The following is a 26,118-nucleotide window of genomic DNA, read 5'->3' on the forward strand; positions in this document are numbered from 1 at the left end:
AAAAATGGATCCCAAACACATCATCTTAATCCCAGTCCAAACCAAAAGATCAGAAGACTGCATAAAGCGACAGCTTTGTCTCAAAAAGGTCCAATTGAGCATTTTTTTATATGTCCTTACTTCCTCCAAGCACAGAAGTCTTGATGTAAAATTAAGTGAAACAGTTCATTAATGCACTCTTCGGATAGTATTCAGAAAAGTCTACTCCCCTGCATTACTGTACCTACTGTACCTTACTTCCAATATCCAAACCCAATATCTAACTTTTTAAACTGGATTTATACCAAAAAACTCCTGTTACATAAAATGTGAATCAGAATTAAATTTTCCAAGCTGTAACTCATTCAAGTCATACAATATTTTTTGTTCCCATTTCATTAGGCGTATAAATTAATCTAGAGGGCATTGTATGTACAGTATATGGTTGTGGTAAGGAAGTATTTAAACTCCTTAATGAGAATACATTGTACTTGTGCTGAAAAGGGTACGTAGATTTGTGGTAACAAAAGACAACCAATAGACCAATAGAATTTAAAATGACAAAGTCCTTGTGAGTCCAGAATGAATTAATGAAACTATATTGTAATAAGGATTATTGTTGACACAATTTTTTCATTATTTTGCAAAATCACAACTTGCCTTCATCTGTGGTCTTGTTAAATCAGCAACTCTGCATTTTCTGAGAGGTGTGCTGTATTTTTTCATGCCATTCTTCAGCTCTGCCAAACAAGAAGGCCAGAACAAGGAATATTTTGCAAATATTCTTAAAAAAAAAATTGACCAATTCTTTATGCCCTGTCTTGCTCAAGAGCAAAATTATTCCTGATGGCTGTATGAGCATTTAAAAGATGAAAAAAAAAAATTTTTTTTTCTGTATTTTGTAAGAAAAACACATTGCAAAATTCCAACAGATCAGTCCATGAGAATATGTTTTTCTTTTGATACTTGATTGCAAATAATCAGTCCTTGATAAATCAAGTATCTAAAAGCTCCATGCTGAGGTGAAGATGAGAAGATGGAATCATTGTTTTTCTTTTGGAAAACGGCTCTTTTTGAGCTTTGTAAAGCAAGAACAGATCATTACAGACCCGACACCTTGACTGAGAGTTTGCCTAACGTTTTGTCTTCAAGAGGTTGTGCACACATTACTCCAAACATATTGTGATTCTTAGTTGAAAGCTAGTTCTATCTTGGTTTTACTGGACCAAAGAATGTTGTCAAATAAAACCTGTGGTTTATTTAAAAAAAAAATTGAAAGGTTTAAATAGCTTGTCCAAAAACCAATTCTGCTACAGTGGGTTTTTGGTGTGGTTTGCATCTGTGAAGCTGTTCATTTTTCAAACGATTCTTCTCTATATATTTTCACACACGCTGTTGCCACAAATTTCCAGGTTTTCTGTCAGATTCTTTTAGATATTGTTTAGATTATCATTTAACTTTCAACTCATGGAATGTTTCTTCCAACCTTTGCTGTGTCTCTCACGTCTTCAGAGGTTTTCTATCATTATAACACCTTTCAGATTTTTAAATGAATACACAAGCAATATTCCTAGATGCTGTATGTGGACGTCAAATCCATTTTTAACACAAATAATTGCTTTCCAGTGGCTTCGTTCTCTTTCACCATTTTCTAAAATGCCAACATCTTTTTTGAGGTAAAATAAATTATCTATTCTTCCAGGTAATTATGAAATTAACATAATGACTGTTTTATCTTACTTATAGACTTATTGGATTCAGTATGAAGCTGCTAGACTGAATGTTAGTGGCGTCAATAGCTTTTCCATGCTAGCATATACAGTATGTTACATACTGAGGGGCATGAGCTTCAGATTTAAACTGAAGTTTGGGACAGATGACAACAACCAAATCCGTTTCATCCAGCTGTTCTGAATCACATTGCCAATGTAAATTTCTCATTACCTATGTACAGTATACCACAAATAAATCGCTCTGTTTGTATTTTGTCTTACACATCTTTCCTACACATTTGTACTGTAGCTAGTCCTTAGTCACTCCTCACTCTATATGAGGGTCCTAGCTTCCTCATTCTTTGGCCACAAGGCCAGCCCTCCGCCAAGCAAGTGATCTCAAATCTCATTTTAACCGAACACGAAATAACCATCCTCAACCCCAATCTAATTTTGGGGGTGTCGTTATTCCTAGTGAAGCACTATGGGCCCCAATAATCGTTTTTTGATGCCTCTTGGTCAGAGGCCATGAAAAATGAAAGACTGACAACGAAAAATACTTTTGGTTTTTGAGGGTTTTAAATAAAAAGAAATCATCGGTTACAGGATGAACTTTTTTTCTGTGTAGACAGAATTTTAGCTTGTTTCGGCAAACTTGTTGTTCAAGACACTGAGTGATGTGTGATGCTGTGATGATCTCGGAATAGAATGCTCAGTGCAAGAGGTTACAAATCACATAGTTTTACAAATAAAATTTTAACCATAAACTATCTGTACAACACCTAAACATTTTCTTTTTCAATATTATATGTACAGAATAAAAGGTAGCCATATAACGTTTAAAGCAAATATTCCTCATGGTGCAGAATTAATCAGAATACATTTTTTTAGCAATACAAGCTACTTGTCAATCAAAAATATAACATTAAGCATTTTTAAAGACAATTATTGTTGGCAAGGGAAAGAACGAATGCGTATTTTTTCTGATTCTTTTTATCACGCAATCAAGGTATTAATGGTGTGGCCGAAAAAACACTTTCTGGTCCAATTTCTGCTTTTGATAAAAATGAATATCAAAGCTCGTCTGTGCTTTAAAAATCGCAAATTTTGTGATGTTACCAAAGATTGGGGCCAGACACAGATTGGATTTTTTTTCTGTTGATTTTTTTCTTGACACCATTTGGAAAATAAAATGGAAAGAGGAGGAAAAAAAAAGAAAAGGCTGAATTTGTCTTAAATCTTATTTTTTTTTAATTTGATGTCCTTCATTTTTTTTTCCTGTACAGAGCCCTGTCTTCTGTGGTGGCTTTGGGCGCAAACATCATCTGTAATAAAATACCGGGGCTGGCACCTCGACAGAGGGCTATATGCCAGAGTCGCCCCGATGCCATCATTGTCATTGGTGAAGGAGCGCAACTAGGTATCAATGAATGCCAGTATCAGTTCCGCTACGGACGATGGAACTGCTCTGCGCTGGGCGAGAAAACGGTATTTGGGCAGGAGCTGCGAGTAGGTGAGTATACCGGGGGGATTTTTTCAAAGTTTTCTTGTGTCTTCATGAGAGGGGATCCCCTGCTGGTCAACTGCAGAAGTGCATTGTTGCCACCAAGGGAAAAAAAAATTGCCCCCTTATCCCGTACTTTCGAGGTAAATATCTCAAGATATCTCGTAATGACGAGATTGTGGTAATTACTTCGCTGTATGTACAGTGCCTTGCGAAAGTATTCGGCCCCCTTGAACTTTTCAACCTTTTGCCACATTTCAGGCTTCAAACATAAAGATATAAATTTTTTTATTTTATGTGAAGAATCACCAACAAGTGGGACACAATTGTGAAGTGGAACGAAATCTATTGGATTTTTGAAACTTTTTTAACTAATAAAAAAATGAAAAGTGGGGCGTGCAAAATTATTCGGCCCCTTTACTTTCAGTGCAGCAAACTCACTCCAGAAGTTCAGCGAGGATCTCTGAATGATCCAATGTTGTCCTAAATGACTGATGGTGATAAATAGAATCCACCTGTGTGTAATCAAGTCTCTGTATAAATGCACCTGCTCTGTGATAGTCTCAAGGTTCTGTTGAAAGCGCAGAGAGCATCATGAAGACCAAGGAACACACCAGGCAGGTCCGTAATACTGTTGTGGAGAAGTTTAAAGCCGGATTTGGATACAAAAAGATTTCCCAAGCTTCAAACATCCCAAGGAGCACTGTGCAAGCGATCATCTTGAAATGGAAGGAGTATCAGACCACTGCAAATCTACCAAGACCTGGCCGTCCCTCTAAACTTTCAGCTCAGACAAGGAGACGACTGATCAGAGATGCAGCCAATAGGCCCATGATCACTCTGGATGAACTGCAGAGAACTACAGCTGAGGTGGGAGAGTCTGTCCATAGGACAACAATCAGTCTTACACTGCACAAATCTGGCCTTTATGGAAGAGTGGCAAGAAGAAAGCCATTTCTCAAAGATATCCATAAAAAGTCTCGTCTAAAGTTTGCCACAAGCCACCTGGGAGACACCCCAAACATGTGGAAGAAGGTGCTCTGGTCAGATGAAACCAAAATCGAACTTTTTGGCCACAATGCAAAACGATATGTTTGGCGTAAAAGCAACACAGCTCATCACCCTCAACACACCATCCCCACTGTCAAACATGGTGGTGGCAGCATCATGGTTTGGGCCTGCTTTTCTTCAGCAGGGACAGGGAAGATGGTTAAAATTGAGGGGAAGATGGATGCAGCCAAATACAGGACCATTCTGGATGAAAACCTGTTGGAGTCTGCAAAAGACCTGAGACTGGGACGGAGATTTATCTTCCAAAAAGACAATGATCCCAAACATACAGCAAAATCTACAAAGGAATGGTTCACAAATAAACGTATCCAGGTGTTTGAATGGCCAAGTCAAAGTCCAGACCTGAATCCAATCGAGAATCTGTGGAAAGAGCTGAAAACTGCTGTTCACAAACGCTCTCCATCCAACCTCACTGAGCTCGAGCTGTTTTGCAAGGAAGAATGGGCAAGAATTTCAGTCTCTCGATGTGCAAAACTGATAGAGACATACCCCAAGCGACTTGCAGCTGTAATCGCAGCAAAAGGTGGCTCTACAAAGTATTAACGCAAGGGGGCCGAATAATTTTGCACGCCCCACTTTTCATTTTTTTATTAGTTAAAAAAGTTTCAAAAATCCAATAGATTTCGTTCCACTTCACAATTGTGTCCCACTTGTTGGTGATTCTTCACATAAAATAAAAAATTTATATCTTTATGTTTGAAGCCTGAAATGTGGCAAAAGGTTGAAAAGTTCAAGGGGGCCGAATACTTTCGCAAGGCACTGTACATCCTGTTACGTCGTGCACTGAACGCATCTAAAAGCTAGCGTGAACTTTCGGTTTAACAGTCGTGCCAATGTCCAGCGCTGCAAAATTTGTATGGATTTACTCTCGACTGGGGTTTAGTCATAATGAAATCTCGCAAGTTTTAGCCAAATATGAACAGAATCATTAGAAGCATGAGGACCACTTTTGAGGGATTTAGAGATCAAAGCCCTTGCTGCTCCTGCACAGCCAGTTCGTCCCTCACTGCCTGGGTGCGAACCCCAGGTCTCCGGTGTCACGCAACAGGGAACTTGCCGGCTGAGCTAAAGGAGAACTCCCCAAGCCCCGGTGGCTGAGATCCCTGTTATACGCAGGGGTATATTCGTTACAAACAGTTAGGCATGCAATCAGTCCCACTGCTTAAAACTGTAAGTCCCCACATAGCAATATAGGCATTATACAGTGTGACAATTGTGCTATTGCGTGATCACATAAAGTACACGAGAATTACTATCTTGTAATCACGAGATAAGGGCGAGGATTTTTTTTCCCTTAGTGGGGCAGCAATGCACAGAAGGCTGGGGGGGGAGTTTTGTTTGCGTATCGGAACATGCCAAAAGCGCAGTTTTAAGGAATGGGCGCCTTTGGCCGAAAGATTTGCAGGGGGCTTTTGGTTGTTACTGCTGCGAGGTGTGAAAGAGCTGACCACGCCAAAAGGATGAAATAACTGCTCAGAAATTCTGATTCTATTTGAAGTTTAAAAAAAAAAACAGTTGAAAAAACAAACGGCAGAAGACTTGCAGATCATTTAATGTCATAAATGTTGTTATGTTGACCGAAAATAGAAGAGAACATCTGTTTTTAATCTTCAAAACATGGTTGTGTCCATGCCTGGACCGTGTATTTATGTAGTTAAGTCAACTGCAAGCAGTGGAATTATTCAATTGATATTGTTGAAAGTAAAGTATATACTCTTGATTTGTTTTCTGTAACATAATTTAATATACAGATCTTTCATTTTCTAATCTTTCGTGGCTGTTACTCCTCACTTCTGTGTTGGCTATGTGGTTTATTCAGCGGCTCTGCAAAACAAGCGCAAATCTTTTTTTTTGTTAGACTCTTACCGTTTTGCCCAGATTTCAGTATGGCATCTACTTGAAAAATGTCTGGCTGGATTGCAAGTTTGGTCTTGTTATCTAGTGTTTGCTGGTATAAATTTGGGTTATGTCATTAGCTACCAGTGACCGGGACTCTGTGAGGCAGAGCACACAACTGGGGTTTTCACAGAATGTCATTCATTAGTGACTGCTGTGGCCTGTAGAACAGTAGTTATCAACCAGATCTCCAGTTGCATCTGTCTGCTGTCCAACAGATTAGTGTTTAGGGTGCAAACAGTGATTTTCTTCATGATTTCATATATGTATTGCTTGACTGACTAGAAAAAAATGTTTCCCTGAATAGCTCACTGTGCTTTTGAGTAAATTCAGCACCTCGTGGTTGGAGACTTATCAGGATTGCAGTGTGTAGGTCTCCTGGTTCTGCAGATGTTTTGGCATAAGATGATGAAGACATTTTCCCAACTGTATTTGCAGTGTGGTTTTACCATATTCTCCTCACCATGGTCCGCCATCTCTGGACTTTGTGTTTGGCTTTGTGTTCTGAAAATTAAACCATGATCCTTTGGTGACTGCCTTGCAAAATTGGAATGGCCTTTCAAATGATCCAAAGAGCAGTGGCCTAGATGTTTTTAAATCCAAACTGCAAACACATTTGCATTCACTGGCCTTTCTACTTGACTTCCACAAGTTCCACTTTTTCGCATGTTCAGTATAAAAACCCTGAGACTTTTTGACTTGGGAGGAAACATCTGTGCTAGACGAAAGGGTATTGACAAACCAGCACCCATTTGGTTGCTAATAGCTAGCTGAGTCAAAAACTTGTCCTATTTGCTTGTTCCAAACTCCCCACAACCCTTTGTGTAAAAAGTGCCTCTTGTCTGCAGTTTTAAATGCAGTTCCCTGTAGTTTCCACATGAGTTTGTTCTTCATTGTTGAAATACACCAGTACAACAAGAGGAGAAGGGAAAATGGCGAAAAGGAAAGAGTCCATTTTGTTGACCATGTCAATGTCTTTGAGGAATTTGAATACTTTGGACAGGTATCCTCAGAGTCTTTGCTCCAGACCAGAAAGGTTAATTTCTTTATGCCAGTCATGCTAGGACATTGCTTTAACCCTGGGAATGTATCACATTGCTACTCACTGGACTGATTTCTATATTTATTGCTTCACTACATTGTCTGGAAGGTGTAAGTGTATATCAACATCTTCATCCTCAGTGCTTCCTGTTTTGTACCTATATTTTATGTCTTTGATTAAAAATGTCAGATCAGGTGTTTTTCCAGTTTTGAATTTTATCTGCTGCCCCAATAATGTTTGCTAATGCTCCTATTGTAGTATCTTCTTGATTAGACCAGTATCTTGGTAATCTATATAAATTAGGAAGAGCATTGCAGGTATTCCAATAAATAAATCACCACAGTTTGTGCTATAAGAACTTATCTTTACTCTCTGTTTTTATACATTAACCAGTTCTCAGTTTAAAGACACATTTCCCAGAATACCTATAATCTGAATATTTTATGGGTAACATTATCAGAAGATTTCTAAAATCTAAGTACACCATACTGTATGCTCTGTGTCCATTACAGTTGTTGCATGTCCAAAGAACTCAAACTGTTCAAAGAATAAGTTAGTTAAACAACCATAAACCCACTGTGCCTATCCTCTAGATTCTCTATGTTACAGTATAATTATTGTTTCTATTTATGGATCTGCCAGATTTATTGATTGATAATTACTTGGTTCAGTTTTATTGCCCCTTTTATAGATGGCCACTACATAAGCAATTCTATCTCCTGGGGATAATTTGTCTTCAACTTGGAAGAGCAGTATGAATGGCTTATGAATAACATCTCATGTTACCTTATGTCACAAATGATAGGACATAACTGAGCCTTGGAGTTGTGTTAGTCTTGAGTGCTTATGCTATCCAAAAGCTACTATCTATACTACTATTATTCAATACTATATCAGCCTTGTAATGTATCCCAGGGGTGCCCAGTTCTAGTCTTGGGGATATGATGTGCCTAAATGTTTTTATTACCATGAATAAAACGTTTATTACAACTCAGCTCTTATTAATCAAAATCAGCCCATTGTTGACTTAATTAGAACCTTTTTTAACACGTTCTCCCAGCTTTCGAAGTAGTGCTGCCCTACAAAGTCCTATAAAACCTGCAGATATAAAGGTCTTTCAAAACCAGGCCTAGGTAGCTCCTATGCCAACTGATACAGCACAGACTGGCATGCAAGGGGTTAAGTGGAACCAGACAGGCTTCAAAGTCTAAAGATGTAAAAGGCTCTAGGTTTCTCTGTGAGGTGTTGAACTGAAATGCATTTAATAAGTTCAAGTTCATGTTTATTTGTCATTCCAGCCATATACAAGTAGACAGTGGAATGAAATATCGTTCCTGCTGACCCACAGCGCAAATACAGGCAGGACAGACAGGACACTGACATAGACATTGTAGACAGGGTACACATAGTGCAAAGTACAAATAGTGCAAATTACAAGGCTATAGATAATACAATATACACAATGCACTGGGGGGATTTAAACCCTGTTTCTGGAATTGGGGTGGGTTCAAGTAGATTCCAGGGTGTTGAGGAGCCTGACAGCCTGCGGGAAGAAGCTGTTCCAGAGTCTGGTGGAGCTGGCCCGTACACTATGATATCTTTCCCCAGATGGAAGGAAGGGTGGGAGGGGTCATTTACTATACTGGAGGCCCTGTGTCTGCACCATTTATGCTAGATAGCAGAAATGGAAGGGAGGGAGATAAGGGTGAGAAAAATAAAATGGGATCTCAGTACTTTAAACTAAATATAGATGGACTCAAAACCAATAATCAAGAAAGAGAATGAATACCAAGTGTCATCAGGTTTCAGACAAATGCTATGGCAGGTGGAATAGTCAACTGAGTGAGGAACAACGTTATTAAAAAGAGTATAAGGGACCACAAAGTTGAACTGCAGTATTCACAGAAAATATTGGTGTTGTACCATTTTGTTTTAGAAATATCACCCCCAGATAAAGGAAAAGAGATGGCAGTGGTTTTGGAATCTACAATTTCATTTGTTAAAGAAATGTAGAATATTGTTGTGTGCAGGACCATTAGTCTCACTTGCATAACAAAAATGAAGGCGGATACACAGTAATGTGGTACTGTTTAACCAGTCAGAAGCTTTGAATTTTTCCAAGCTGCGTTATTTGTTTAAAACTAGGAGGGAATCTGAAGGCAGTTTCTAATGAAAAATGTTCGTGTTTCAATTGTTCTTTCCCTGTTGCTTTACACCAGCCGAGACGCTTAATTCTGTGACTGAATGAAAAGTGCAGTTTACTGTAAATCCAGCTGTGGAGGATGACAGGGCACAGGCTGGCACATATTTCATGGATGATACATGTTTATCTTTTACTGCTTCATAACGAAAAAATGCTCTTTTGCTCTTAGAGGAAAGCAAAACACACAGTGCACGAGGAATATGTACAACATCTTAATTATGTAGCAAACAGCTTTCGAAGACGTGGAGAAGATTCCTTAAGGGAATGTGATGTATTTCAGCCCATATTTGCTTTTTTCCCCCTATACAGCACACACGACAGTGATAAATGAACTGTGCTGATATCACCTCTGGGTATGGAGGATGTTTACAGAGTGCCCAAGGGGTTCTCTGTCAGCTGCGAATCGTACATGTCGAGCCAGACAGAAGCAGTGTTAAGTCAGCAGGTTCACTGAATGCCACTTGACAGTGAAGGAGCCATTGACAAGGCACGTACTTGATTGGAAATGAAGATGCACACTCACAAACAGCTCGGGTATACAGGCTTCAAAATAAGGAGGAAAGAAAGGTCAAGCTTGCAGGGATCAACCCAAACCGTCATGTGAAAAAAGCCTCAAGATTATAGATCCCCAGCCACTCGGAGCCTTAAATAACTGTGACATTTTAAAGATGAGAACAGCACCTTAGCATAATATAATTAAAGGTTTTGGGCCGTGTTCCAAACTCATTCCCTTCACTAACTTTGCTCAGGCTTCCATAATTTAAACAATCCTTATCTAAATGTTTGTCATAAAACTCCCAGAATGCTAAATAGGGAAGCACTATGTTAGGAGTAGTCGCTCACATTTCTGGAAAGCATTGGTCATTGATTATGACCACGAGGAGTGACAAATTCTAAGCGTATCACAGGTGGAGGGTGGATGTTTATTCATTATTTTCTGGCCTAATGACTTTGTAAGAATAAGTTGTGTTCAATATCAGAAAATAACCTTCCCTGCTAATTGTAAGGGGCATACATAAGAAATATTAACTCATACAATTCCGGCCTACTTAGTCTTTAATCAGTCATAATCCATTTAAAATATTTTAAAATACTGTCCGGTTTTGTATTTTCATTTTGAATCCATTAATTTCAATTATATCTGCTTTAATTTTTTTTTTTCATTTTTCCTAGGAATTTCAAAATCGTACTTACAGATAGTTAAACTTCCACTCGTTTAAAGAAATGTACTGATTTTTCCCTTCTGTGTAGAAATATACCAAAATGATGGGCTAGACCATTTAATTTTCAGTCTCTTTGGGTGACTTCATCCCAGTTATAAGAGTCTGGAATGACACAACAGAGACATTCCACATGCATTTGTGGACAAAGTTGGGGTTTTTTTTCAGAACCATATGTTATGATTTGTAAAGCATGTAATGCATTTAAATAAGCTTGATAGCTGTAGTACAAACACTGATGGCTATGAAATTATTCCATCAACTAAGATCTAGAAATCTAGAAATGATCTTTGATCCAACTGTGTCTTGTGACTGTTTCTTTCAGTCACACAAGTTTGGTCCCTTTCCTCTTTATCTGATGCAGAAAAGACTGAGTATGCTTTTGTTCTTAGCAGAATTCATTACTAGATTGTTTTATTTGCTGGTGCTTCTGATTACATGTCTAGATTACAAAGTACAGCTGCCCAGCTTCTGACAAAATCAATCTTGAAAAATGACGCTGTTTCCATTTCATATTTGTTGCATGCTGTCAGATGTTGCACTGATTCTAAAATCCTATTGTTGTCATACAAGGACTTACTGTAAACGGTTTTGCTACAGTGAATTTGGCAGATCTCCTTGAAACCTACTCTTCTTCTCCAAAGTTACAATCAACAGACAACTGCAGACTGCTTGGTATCCCAAAATTACAACTGTGCTTAACAAGCCTTGGCATTGGCCATAAACTGTATCCCATAATGGACAGCATTGCATCCTGAAACTATGACTGTGCTCAGAGAGGACCGAGCATTTTACTGGGACACAACACATTTGTGGAACTAATACTACTACTGCTAATAATAATAATAATAATAATTCCTTACATTTATATAGTGCTTTTCTGGACACTCCACTCAAAGTGCTTTACAGGCAATGGGGACTCCCCTCCACCACCACCAGTGTGCAGCCCCACCTGGATGATGCGATGGCAGCCATAGTGCGCCAGAAAGCCCACCACACATCAGGTATCAGTGGGGAGGAGAAGAGAGTAATGAAGCCAATTCATAGATGGGGATTATTAGGAGGCCATGATTGGTAAGGGCCAATGGGAAATTTGGCCAGGAAGCCGGGGTTACACCCATACTCTTTTTGAGAAACCCCCTGGGATTTTTAATGACCACGGAGAGTCAGGACCTCAGTTTTATGTCTCATCTGAAGGATGATGCATTTATACAGTATAGTGTCCCCTCACTATACCGGGGCATTAGGACTCACACAGACCTCAGGGTGAGCGCCCCCCTGCTGGCCCCACTAACACCTCTTCCAGCAGCAACCTTAGTTTTTCCCAGGAGGTCTCCGATCCAGGTACTGACCAGGCTCACACCTGCTGAGCTTCAGTGGGCTGCCAGCTGTGAGTTGCAGGGTGATATGGCTGCTGGCTAGAACTCTTTCTTAAAGACTGTTTAGAGACTCAAAATCCATTTGTGTTTTTAAATCACGACTTGAAAACTCATTTTTGGTCACCTTTTCTAATGTGCCGCTTTTTATTTTTTTATTGTATTACTGTGACAGGCTGAATGGAAAAAAAAAAACAGCTGAGATGCGTCTGTAGTTTGGTAGCACGATGGCACCGTAGTGTTATTGCTGAAAGAGCCAGGCACCAGATTACAAACTCAAGAAAAACACACACACAAAAAACCTCAGACATAAAAACAAGTTGACCACAAAACAGAGGGTCTGTCTCTAGCCAGGTACTGTCGTGCAATCTGTACAATACCAGTACATGGATACTAACTCTTCCTATGGAGGTTTCAGCTGTCCAGTTCTGCTTTACTCTACTGGAAGCAAAGCACTGTTTAAATAGGCAAAAGCATGGCTTTAATACAGCAAAGCTGTGGCCTCTTAAGATATGTACTGTATGATGTCTCAATCATCTATTTTCAATAGTGCAAGAATCAATTATAATGTTAAATTTTCTGAGAATAAGATCTAGAGATACACAAAGTCAACAAATACATACAGTACCTAATACATGGTCAAACTGCTTTGTACTTTAATCTGAATTAGATAAAAGCAAAGGATTTTAACTCCATGTAATGCATATTGTTATGCAGGTGTTATTTTTTTCCTTTTCAGTGTTCTTTATGTTTGGTGCCTTTTCCTTTGAACCCTACAGCAAAAGTTTTGTACATGAAATGGGAAAATATTGTAGCTAATTTTCAATGGAGGTGAATGAATCTGATCCAAAGAAGGCCTTTATGTGTTTCTTATACAGTCTCCTTACAGTATGGCTGTTATTGGTATAATACTGTACCATGCAAACTGCAATATAAGAAATAACCTGTTGAAGAGTACTATTCATTGTGAGGTTTATCTTTGTAATTTATTTAGTTATTTCCCAGATTTTGCTTCTTTATATTCTCTGAGGTTAAGCAACAAACTAGAAGTGCTCCATCCTAAATCTGGAACAACTGGAATCTATAAAAAGTGCTCTAGAAACATAAAGATGCAAGAGAATTAGGATAAATACGTGTAAAGACCAGGTAAATTCACAAAAAGAGCACATATTGTTGCATGGTAGTGTAGTAATTTTGATTACATTTTTATGCTACAATGAACACTACCTGAAATTGAATCAATAACTGTTAACTTGCAAGATAAAGTAAGGTAAAAAGTTGAATTCCATGATGGAAAAGAAACATGATAAAATATATATTGGACAAACAATACCATGTGCTCTTGGTACATGTTGAAATGCATGAAAATGTGGTAACACTTTACAATTTGACCATGGTTTTATTTACATGCAAACTAATGCATAATTTCCTAAGGAGTTAATATAAAACATATTTTAATACATAACTTCCCTTGAACTAAACTAAGAAAACCACTTAATGTGAAGTATTCAAACAGATCTCAAATCTATTTCATACATGCATTCATCTATACTGAATTTGTATTGGTGAAATATCTATAATGCTCACATTGTTAACTGTGATGTAATATGGTTTTATTACCATTTTGTTTCAATTGCAATACATGTCTAAAATATGCTTTTGCAGCATGTTTCTTTATGTTTCTCTTCAGTTTGGGTTGCGGTGAAAGAATATATTAATAGAGACCCAGTGGCTGAAGCATTCAGCTGTGTGAGACTTATGTGCCTGGGCTGAGTTTGTTGGGGTTTTTTTTTTATTTTGGCGTAGAGTAGGAACGTTTTCTAAGGTTTGAAAAATGAGAATAAACCCAAAAGCTGATTTTCTGTCACTCAGCAGCTACAAAATGTTTCAATTAAGGGAAAGCAAGGAATGTTCTAAGTGTAAATGTACAAAGATAATGTATGCATGACCAGGAGTCGACAATGCCCTGAAATTCAATAATTAGTAAAGTGTAATTAAAAACAACATGCACGGGTTTTCGGTTCTAATCCAGCTGTCCTTTGATTTCCTTCTTCATTTTCCTCTGGTATGTATTCATTTATTCTGCTTTGGCTTTTATCCCTTTTACTCTAGCAAGTTCAGACCATGGTGGCACAGTCTTGCACTGGTTCGCAATCCTGCCTCACAGCGCTGGTGCCCCAGGTTCAATTCCGGACCTGGGGGGTACTGTCTGTGTGGAGTTTGCATGTGCTCCCTGTACTTGTTTGGGTTAATTGGCTTCTGGGAATAGTGGCCCTGGTGTGTGTGTACGTCTCTGCTCTGCAATAGACTGGTCTCTCTCCATGATGTATCCTGCTTTGCATCCGTTGCTTCCTGGGCTAGGATCCAGTTCCCTCACGACCCTGAACTGGAAAAAGTGGTTAGAAAATAGATGGGTGGGGGGGGGGGCATGGAAATACCTAGTGAAAAGTGTACGCACGTGACACCATTTGTGTTTTTGCATTCTGTTATAAATTGCAAGGGGTGAGTTAACTTGAAGAAGGCCGCTTGTTTTGACAGAAATAAAAAAGAAAAATGCCTTCCAGCAAGAGTGACACAGGCAATATTGCAGGAATTTTTTTGCCACAGAACTTTTCTCTTCATACAAATTAAGAGCTTTTCCCCCCCTGCATTTTTAGTCACATGCATAATGCACATCGGGATATTGAAGGAATTTCTTAAAAACCTGCAGTGTGCATCAGTCCAGCAAGCAGGAATCTTTCTCTAGGGTAGGGTTCTATATCACTTAATTACCCTTAGTCTTTCATTTCTAAAGATGTGGGACATTTGTAAGGTTAGGGTTAGGGTTAAGGTTAGACAGACAATTGATTCAATAAAGAGAATGGCTGTGCTAGAGGGCGGAACATTTTTATTCTAAATGTTCTGCAGATTATTTCATTTAACAGATTACGTGCAAATCACCATCAGTAAATTATTCCACTACTTCAGGAAGTGGTGATTTATTGCTTGCTTGCAAATCCTCCTGGATTCTGGGACTCTGCAGGAGAAAGACAAGATTCCTTCTGTAAGGCTTATTTACGAGAATCTGGGATCAGTAGAATTTCTATTAAAATGATTTACTGGGGATAGATGTCAAACATGTGAGATAGCGTAAAAGTTCTCATTTGAATAGTGATTTCTTATTGAATAGTTATTATTCTTTGTATGCCTCCTATGTTTCAGGTTTACATTTTAATAGCAATTATGGTAGTTACATAGAAATTGAAATAACTGTATCAGCTATTTGACACGGTGGAGTCTTTCTCTTGTAAGCTGGGGGCAAAGCTAAATAATTAAAGTCATATACCAGTGTTACAAACCTGAACAGAATTTTAAAACTGTGAAGATTACAAAACTGAAAAAAATAACGTGATTGTGCAAAATCCCACATGGGGCAAAAAGACAAAAACATTAAAACGAGTTTTGAAAACTGCAAGCAGTGTATTGTCTATCAGAATCCCAGTAATGGATGTTAAAGCTTGGGAAAATATGATTACACAATCTTCTGAGCATTAGAAAAAGCTCTTACCTATACTCTAGGCAAGACCTATGGCAGATTTTCAACCTAAAAGTACATCAGCAGATATTTTATAATTACGTAGACGGCATGTTTCATTTCAAGTCGACGTCTCTTCACTTTTTGACCCATAGTCAAATATTGCAAAAAAATAAACTCATCTTTCCTGATGGAAAATATATAAAATAACCACAGACTTGAAAGTTTTTAGAATGCATTTAGAGAAAAAAAAAAGATGGAATAGTTAGGAGTGTGGGCACCAGGATGCTGTGGTACCAGTAGTTACTACAGCTGCCACATCACTCAATTTCGGCCTGAAGGAGGTGGGCTGTCTGTTAGAACAGCAGGAATTTTACTCTTTTTCCCCTGTTTGTGTGGGTTTTCCTTAGCTGCTCCAGTTTCCTCCCACCTCCCGACGGCATGCTGGCTAGGTTGGACTGGCTGCGCCAAACTGTTCATCTTTCCATGAGCCTTTCCAAATGACTGGCATCCCCATCGAGGGCGAGAGCAGCTGTGCGCCTTAAATTCCATCCTCTGTCCTAGTGCCGTTAGAATCCAGCTTTCCACAGCTCTCACGCATGCAATCTTTCCCTCAAACACTTGGTAAACCTTTTAAAAAACGAACAAATCCTCAGAAAAACACAATATCGCAGATTTGAATGCGTCTTTAGAGAGGGAGGTCAAGGTAACAGACCATTATACCTGCCAGCTGTTGACATGACATAGTGGCATGATTTTATCATGGACTAATCTGATTTGTCTTTGACTAGTGGTTACTAGTCAGGATCTTAAAAAGGGGCTTGGGTCTTGGGAGATAATGATACAGAAGAGGAGTGGGAAACCATCGGAAAAGAGATGCCATTGTCAACATGGCTTCCTAAGCTCAAGGTGTAGGAGTTTAAGGCCTTCGTCAAAGAGCAGCAGACGTCAGATAAAGTGAACCACTTTGTGAAACGCGGCTTATAGGTGTGCTGGTTGGGGCAGACAGCAACTTTGCCTACATGCTTCAAAGCTATACCTTGAGACAAAAGTTCTAGCAAGAGAGAATCTTATCAGTTTGGGAGGTTGAGGGGTGGTAGCTGGACAACACATGTACCTATAGGACCAAATGGCCTTTAAAAAATTACCCCATAACACAATAATCATGGTGATGCCACAAATAATAGAACTGAGTGACACAAAACCCTTGATGAAACCTGTTCTTTCAGCTAGAGGTTGGGGCTTAATGTCCCTCACAATTTAGGTTTCAAATTTCAGCTGGAAATACTTGAGCTGTCATTGGGTAAGAGAGCTACTGAACTCCCTATTGATACTGAAACAGGCATGTAATATATTTATACAGGTAGCTCTACAATTTGTGACTAACCCAAAGTACAAAAACCAGTGAAATGAACGTTATTGGAAAGAAGTCGATATAGAGTGCTAATGGATTAAATGGCACCCTTATGAAAAGATAACAATGAGGATAGGAAGATGTGCTCTGCCAGTATCCTAAAGCATGTTTACCAAACTAAAACAAGCTATATAAAGCACATTAACAAACCAACCTTTAAATATAACAAAAAACAGTTAAAATAAATGAAAATTCTAATGCTTAAACTAAAGCACCAATTAAATTGCGCAAAACGCTGGCAGAACAGAGCTTGTATGCAACATGTCTGCACTAGTCCTGAGTGGAGAATTAAAATTCAGCAGGCAGGGCCAGTTTTAAATGACAAAAGGTCTTTTTATCTCCCACACCAGTTACTGCTGGTGCTACCTCCACAGTTATTTCACCTGTACTCAGAAAAATAACTGGTCTCAGCTGGTCAGTTTGAAACACAATCGCTCAACGTACAGTAAGTTGCCATGAGAAACATATACTGAGAGCTGGTGTACAGTATATACACACCTGCGTGTCTCTTTATAACTCTCTTACACTAATCAACAGTTAGTTTATTTGTTTTTGGTCATATAGGTTTGATTTTCTTTCCTTAGCAAAGACATGCAACTCATATGCTACTGCTAATTCATATCTTGGTATCGTCTCCAGTCAACTCATCTTCTAGTTCTTTAAACAAAATCCCGAATAACCGTATTCACTTTATTTATCTTCAACTGTTAATATTTTCTTTCAAATTTGTATTTTCCATTGAACTACTGTAGTCAAGTCCAGTATACATTATAAAGACAGAACAATTTATTCGAAATGGAAGATTTTTTTAGACAGATTCCACTGTTTAATTGCTTATTTTCAATTTTTAATAATAATCAATAGTGATTAATAGTTAATTATTAGCTGATGGGTATAACCCTTAAATAAGAAATTAAAACACTTCTAGTGTCACTTCATATCTAGGAGAAACAAAACTGGAGAGGAAATTAACCAAATCGGTCTTGATTACGATGGTTGTGTTACAGTTCCCATAAAAGCGTGACATGGGAAAATTTTGTTGTTTGGGGATGACTTTATTAATCTGCTCATACTTCACTTTTCAAAGACTGCATCAACCACAACAGCGTCATTTGACAATAGTGGTCAAATTGTCATTTTGCTGTAGAATTAACACTTCAGAAAATATGGTGAGGTCAGGTTAAGTCCCACATTTGGCAGGAAACCATTTTGTGAAGCTTGTCCAAAGTAGTGGCTTTTTCACTACAGTGGGAGAAATAAACCCATTGCATAATATGTTCTGTTCACAATGTCGACATTTATTATCACTCCCACTGTCGGTGCATCCTGATACAGTGTCACTCCCAGCTCTATCTGTTCATCCTCAGCTGATCACCTAGGAAGAGCTGCTCAGTGAGAAATAACATCAAGAAAGTTGAGGACAGGCTGTGTGAAGTTCAGTGCAGGGAAGCGCTTAGAAATAGTACCCTTGAAGTTAGGTGTTTTTGATGCTCAAGACTTACTGAAGGAAAAAGTCTTATTAAAGTCTAAAAAAAAGCAAACTGATCAATGAAGGCATCAGTTCCCCTTGGAGATGTAGAGGTCAGCTGGAAAGAAGACCAGCAGATACAGTGCTCCTCCTGCACCAGGGCTGGCAACCACTGCTATGATGAGGATATGGCTACCAGCAACTCACAACTGGCAGCCCACTGAAGCTCAGCAGGTGTGAGCCTGGTCAGTAACCGGATGGGAGACCTCCTGGGAAAGCTAAAGTTGCTAATGGAAGAGGTGTTAGTGGGGCCAGCAGGGGGCGCTCACCCTGCGGTCTGTGTGGGTCCTAATGCCCCAGTATAGTGATGGAGACACTACACTGTAAAAAGGTGCCGTCCTTCAGGTGACACGTAAAACCGAGGTCCTGACTCTCTGTGGTCATTAAAAATCCCAGGGTGAAAAGAGAAGGGGTATTACCCCAGTGTCCTGGACAAGTTTTCCCCTGACCTTAACCAATCATATCCTCCTAATAATCCCCAGCTGTGAACTGGCTTCATCACTCTGTTCTCCTCCCCACTGATAGCTGGTGTGTGGTGAGTGTACTGGTGCACTATGGCTGCCGTCAAATCATTCAGGTGGGGCTGCACACTGGTGGTCGTGGAGGGGATCCCTGTTACCTGTAAAGCACTTTGAGTGGAATGTCCAGAAAAGCACCATATAAGTCTAAGGAATTATTATTGTTTAATTATTAGCATTGTTATTAGCATCAATATCATCTGAATGGACACATGCATTGTTGCATTGTTCCTGGAAGTTCATGTTGCTCTTGTTTTCACAAGTCCCCTGTGACTTGTACAAATGAAACTAAAAACTAAACATTGTGATACAAAACAAAACCAAAAAATCTGGACAGAATGAGGTGATGTTGCACTCCCTTGAAGAGATCAGGGGAAAATGGAAAAAAAAAGAGGGCTGAGTTTTGTTCGTTTCTCAATCTACAAGAATACTGCATGTATTGTACATATTTTTATGCTCCAGCAGACACTTCTGAATAAAAGTTAAAAGAAATGGGTTTGTGTTGTAATCAGGAGTTAGTATAGGGAATGTTCTTTGGCTGTGAGGGCAGCAGTGGCTTTTCCAATCTAATACTTTGGAATTACAAGTATCTTTTGGGATTTTGAAGTCATAATTTGGTGTGCTTGGAGCTCCTGTCTGTTTAGAGTATCCTTGCAGACTTTGTAAAAGCAATTAAAACTTCCCACAGCATCATGTGTCATTAAGTATCTGGCGCTCAGCGTGTATGCAGCTCCTCCACAGAAAGTAAGATACAAAAAGGAGTCAGTCGGACAAGAATGTTTTCCCAAAAAAAGCCAAGTCACAGTAGCATTTTCTTCTCATACCATATAGAAACTGCAAAGTATTTTGTCAAATGCTCTATGTATGATTAAATTTTAAAACTATCGCAAAGTTGCACTTTTGGAAGGCCTTTAATGTCTTTAAAATTGTTTGGTCTATGTCCAACAATGCCTTTTCCCCATTAATATACTTCCAAGACTCCATTAGGAATTGTGTACATGGACGAATACATGCAAGTATTTTGTTTACTTTGATTCATGAATTCATCATTCTCACTACTGTTCAGTAGGTACAAGATTACACTCCAACTGAAGGCACATCCAAATTAGCACTTTTGTCACTATAGTGGCATCTATACTATATAAATACAGTACCCCCGGGACCAAATTGTACAAAAAACTGGACAGACTGTTTTACTCCCAAAGATATTTTTACTCTGTGGCAAACTACAATTTGAAATAATGTAAATTAAACAGTTTTGTAAAATCTGAATCAAATTACAAGCTATTAGCCACAGTGAGTGAATGATACTTTAATAAACCAGAGTACATTCAGTAATCTGCTATACAGACTTATGCACATGTGGTTTAATTTAGGAATTTCTTTGGGTTTTTTTTTTTCCAAACCGACTAGTTTCAGGAAAATGCAAATTTAAATGTTAATTCTATCCAACTGGATACTTTTAGGTAGTGTATACGTACAAAGAGAATTATTTTCAGGTCATACAAATAGTGGGAAATGATGTTGCACTTGTTTTTTTGTAAGTCCTCCATGTCTGGCCAAATGAATGTGTTGACTTCCTAATTGTTGCTGGTTAGGACAATGTATTAAATATGCATTTCTCTTTGTTGAAGTTCAAGTAGGGCACTGCAGCATGCGTAGGTTGCAAAGGAACAGGTAAAGGTTAATTCCATACTGAAAAGAGAAGAAAAGAAACACAACGTTTCAGCTGTGGAGCCTTCTTCGGGTGTGAGTCTTCTTCTGAAGAAGGCTCCACAACCGAAACGTTGTGTTTCTTTTGTGTTTCTTGTCTTCTCTTTTCAGCATGGAATAAACCTTTACTTGTCCATTCATCTTTTGATGTCAGCTTTTAGGAAAGTTCAAGAAGACAAAGAGGACAGGAAAGAATAGGAATTTGGTTGATGCTCAAACAATTCACACAGGTTTTTGTTTTCAGCCATCAGGTGAGTTAAAGTATCAGCACTGCTGGCTACCAGATATCTTACATAGGAAGGGAAGTGCTTAGACTGTGCAACCGCCCTCTACTATCCCCATACACTCATCACCCCGATCCCCATCTGTCTGATCATAACACTGTTGCCCATACAGGTGTGACTTGATTTAAAAAAGCATTCCTGGGTCTCTCAAGAGGCTCACCTGGTGAAGGGGCTTGTTTTGAGCACAGGGCTACCCTTGTTGCCCACTGCTTGTGAGTTATAGTATTGTCACTATAACAACGATTCCTCAGCTGGTTGTGTGCCATTGACTGAGCACTGCCAGGGATTAGTCGTCCGAGATCTTTTCCATTCTCGGTTAAACTGCAACTTCTGTTACTCGCTGAGCACCTTCAGAACTGCGATGAAGTTAAGAACATAGGAAAAGTTACCTATGAGAGAATGCCATTCTACCTGTCTAGCTTATTTGGTAGTTAGTTATTTGGTTCGAGTATCAGAGGCAGACATTTCTTGAAAGAAACCAGACTTTCAGCTTTTAATATTATAGCTGGGTAACTTGTTCCATACACCCACAACTCTTTGTGCAAAAAAAAGTGGCTCCTGTTCTCGGTTTTAAATGCACTTCTGCATAGTTTCCACTTGTGCCGCCTGCTTCGTGCCTCAGTGGGATACCCAGTTCCTCCAAACAGCCATACCAGTGACTTGGGTTACTTCCTGAAAACATGCAGGATTGGAGTGACATTAGGGAGAGATGCGCCAGTCTCTGTGGAGCCTGCAGTATGTCAAGAGACGAATGGAACTGATAAGCCAGTGAAGTTGGCAGAGCACATCTGCCTGTTCTCATTGTTACCATCCTCAGCTAACACGCCAACAAGAGTCCTTGCTGTCAGAAGAGATTTAAATCAACCATTGACTGGTGGTCAGTTTAATGAAAAAATGTACTTTACTTACATTATTTCTAATTTAATTTAAGAACCCCCTTCTCCAGTATGTGTAGATTTGACCACATGGAATATAAACAGGAGTGTGTATTTCAATTTTCATCGATTTTTGCAATTTTTTTCAAAACAAGACATATATAATAATGTAAAGACTTGTTTAATTCTTTAAAATTAATTATTTTATTTGCTTGGTAAATATACTTTACTTTCTAGTAAAATCTGAAACATTTATGGGTTTTTGTCTTTATGTTTCTTCTTTCTAAGGATTCATTTTATTAACACCTGCTGTGTGTACTGTATCTAACGATTAGTCTACATGGTAACTTAGACAGACTACATAGAAATACTGCAACAAAAAAATGGGCACACCATCCAACAGCCCTGGTACACAAGATATTTTTACTCGGTAAGTTCCCCTTGTCAAGTGAAGGTGTTGTTCCCAGGAATGATTACTTCCAGAAAATGACATGTACTTTAAGATCTGGAATTTTCTTTATTTTTGCTCTGGGCTCATGTGTCTATAATGGTGTTGTGTTGTGTAATATCTTTTCCAGGGCCTTGGTTTTTAAGAGTCAAACTCTAGCTTCAAGCTGGCCATTCAAAGCACTTTGTGAATGTAAAGGGGCACAAATATGAAGGATACATGCTTGGTGTAAACAAACAGACTGAATCATATATTTCTGCATCCTGGTTTTTCATTTCTTTAAGCAAATTTACCTCCTAGGCAATTCTGTCTTAAACGGAGTTTCTCTTTCCAAACCTGAGGGTGAAATAAAATATTCTCTGCCATCACCCCTGGAGGTGTAATTTCTAAAATGTGTCAGTTACTTTTAAGTCCTGGATCCCAAAAATCAGCACAGCCTTCTCCAAACCACACTGCCTTTGTCTCTAGTCATTCCTGGGGTGGAATTTGACAAGCAGAATGGTAAGAACTAAGCTTCCATGAAGGGAAATTTGCTTTGGAGACAAATATGATTTTGAAAAATGGATACTGTATGTGCAACATTTTTTTCCCCCTCTCCAAAAGCCGTGATTTTCTTTTTGGCACATTTAATGTGCGCACCATAAAAAAAGGAAAAAAAAAAGTGAAATTTTATGTCCATATTTTTTCTGTCATGGTCAATAATTTCACCTTCTCCCCGGCACATTTCATGCAGTCTGTAATTTAAAGCATATGCTCAAATGTTATTTTTTAAAGTGAAAGTATACAGATTGAGCACAAAACATGTGTGATGCTAAGAGGAAAAATACTTGTTCACAGGAAAAATGCTTCTTCACTTATTTAAATGTATTACAATTCTTTGTGTTCCATAGTACTCAGTTTAATAGGAGATGCAGTTTGAAATTGTTAGATGTTGGCCTGAGTATTCAGTCCTGAATAGTTTTTCTGGTCAAAATCATCAAAACCCACTGTCCGTCTTCAGTATGTCAGGTAAAAGATTCTTGTATACTTGTCTGCTGAAGAACCTGTGACCTTATAAGAGTTCATTTTCTCTAAATTTGCAGATAGAACAATACATATTTGGAATTGAAGGGGATTACAAAAAGACTTGCAATGTCTCATTAATTCTGTATGTGTAATGTGATCCACACAGGTACAGTAGTAAGAATATACACTATACATATCACATGGGTGATTTTTTTGTTGCAAAATGCTGCACATACAGTACTGTACTGTAAAAGGAATCTGGGTTTTTATGTAGATTCATCTATGTCCACATCAAGACAATGTGGGAAAGGCATAAAGAAAACAAAGATCCTAGGTACAGTGTATAGCAAAAGTGCAATTGAAATCAAAGGACATATTGCTCAAGCTTTACAATGTATTACAAGGAACTCAGATATAATGTTGTATTTAGTTTTGGTTCCCATACCACAAAAAAGATGTAACCTTATGGAGAGTTTAAAAAAGAGCTACGAGAACGATTTCTGATCTCTGCCGTGACAGGTTAAAGAGTGATAGGAAATTTGAGCCAAGTATATCAAATCTTAATGGGTTTAGACAGAATCCAGGGGGCTATTTCATACTCAGTGGTGAAACAAGGACACAAGAGGAAACCAGGACAGAGAGCAAAGGAGAATTAATTGAAAAATGGTCATACAAAATGGTCTTTACACAATTAATTGGGTATCTGAGGTGGGGTTCCCAGCCTAGTGGTTGAGATCTAAACCTCACTCGAGGTCTCTTAAAGAAGCAACTGTGTGATACTGGCGATTCACTTAGCTGCTAAACTATTAATTGAGCAAGACGGGCTGTGTGACCTTGTCTCAGTTGTGGCCTTTAGTAGTTCACAATTGTTTGGACATTAACTGGGTTTATTTCACTGTTGCAATGTCTTTAATGGGATTTGCCCATGATCCACCACAGCAAACAGCGTACAATGAAGGCATGTTGTAGCTGAACGCAACCAACTGTACAGTACAAAGCATGAAATACTCTGAAGAGGATAGATCTAAAATAAACATGATTATGTGCTTAAATCAAGAATTGATATGACTGATTTCAGCTACAACTACAGAATATATTTTAAAAAGAACTGTTAAAAGCTAGGGTTTCTAATGTGAGCTTGTAAATATAACACTTTTGGCACTTTGGCATTTTTTTTATCACCCCACAAAACCCAGGTTTTTCGATTAATGCTGTAAAAGCTGTTTTAATTAAACCATTTTGGTTTAAGATTTGGTTTCCCATTGGTTTTAGCAGTTGACTGTTTTATTGCCTTGAGATAATGGTACAAAATCCAGACCCCTATTCCTCTTATCGACTACACTTCTTTGATAATTGCTGCAGTACCCTGGATAAACAGTCATATGTACACAATTTTGAAGATGTTTTTTTATGAGGAAAAAACTTTGCTAATGATGGTCGTGTTCCATGCTGTATGCCAAATTGACTAGACTTGCATGTAATTAAGAAAATTAGAGGGATTCAGTACCTATTTCAAATACAACCTTTTGATAAATGAAATATCTGGACTCTCATTGGCTTTAAGATTTTTTTTTTCCTTTTAGAACCTAATTTTCTGGATATGAGGATGATTCATAAATCTGTAGAACTGGAGTGAAAATACCTGAGATACTGATCTCCAGTATTGGTTTGAAACTACTTCCCAATCCTAATTCACTAGGAATAGCAACACCCAAGAATTAAGTGTACTGAAATGATTATGGAGTGTTTAGTCAGAATTTGTCTGAATGCTTTTGGCTGAGGGCCGACCTCCTGGCCAGGGGACAAGGAGGCTGGGACCCCCATGTGGACAGAGGAGTGACCAAGGGGCAGCTGTAGAGGTTGAGATGGGGTGGAAGTGGGACACAAAAAGATGTACAGCAATGCGAGGGAGAAAAGAGGAATCACATACGGTAATTATAGTGTTTTAGGAGAGGAAATTATGTCAGCAGTGATTGCAAATTATTGACGCCTGAGTCTGATTGAACTTGGTTGTTGTCATCTCTCCCGAACGTTCGTTATAAACTCCATTACAAAGACCAGGCAAAAACACATTATCGCATCCATAACCAGCAGTGACAGTGACAGTGACAGGCCGCGAAAGGGAATCATTAAAACGTATTTTCACCAGGAGCCACCACACCCAGGAATCAGTTGCTTTGTGAATGTTTACCGAGTATTTTAAATTAAAGGCGTTTTTGGCTTCATCCGCTCGGTTAAGGGAGACTCCTTGGCAATACGGAGCCTTATTCTTATTCAAGGAGCCTTGGACCTCCATTGGGAGAGAGGAGTTAACCAGATGTGAGAGATGTGGAGATAGAGAGGAGGCAAGATTCTGCAACAAAAACGCAAAATGAGGCACTTGTGTGAGATATACCCCATCATGACTTCTGCTATATGCACAGTATATATCCCATCACATCATTTTCAATAACCACTTATCCTATTCCAGGTCACAGTGGACCAGAGCCTATCCTAGGAAGCACTGAATGCAGAGTGGGATACATTGTGGGTGGGACGCCAATCCAGCACAGGGCACACACAGACACAGGCACACTCTCTGTTTCACGTGTGTTAACCCTTGCGCTGCTGTGCCACCCCCTAGTAAAACAAATCAATGAAAAGTTCTCCAAGTGGTGGGAAAAATCTTAAAACGGAAGTCTGATATTGTGGGAAAAATATTCAAGTATTCAAATATTCAAGTGGGAGTCTGATATTAAGTGCAGTAATAATAATCATCAATTGTTTTATACAGGACTATCAGCCTTTTAGATGATTACTATGATTTAAATTTCTTT

At 38.7% G+C, this 26,118-nt stretch overlaps 1 protein-coding gene across 2 annotated transcripts in view; it reads left to right on the forward strand.

Moving 5' to 3' along the window:
* Positions 1-26,118, forward strand: part of wnt7bb (wingless-type MMTV integration site family, member 7Bb) — a 72,665-nt gene that overhangs the window by 21,913 nt on the left and 24,634 nt on the right. For both annotated transcript variants that reach the window (XM_088924035.1, XM_088924036.1), the window contains exon 2: positions 2,978-3,204. In XM_088924035.1, the coding sequence (XP_088780161.1) occupies positions 2,978-3,204 (227 nt within the window). The remainder of the gene's footprint in view (positions 1-2,977; positions 3,205-26,118) is intronic.

The sequence above is a fragment of the Atractosteus spatula genome, chromosome 8 (assembly GCF_055471065.1).
Source record: "Atractosteus spatula isolate fAtrSpa1 chromosome 8, fAtrSpa1.hap1, whole genome shotgun sequence".
NCBI lineage: Eukaryota > Metazoa > Chordata > Actinopteri > Semionotiformes > Lepisosteidae > Atractosteus > Atractosteus spatula.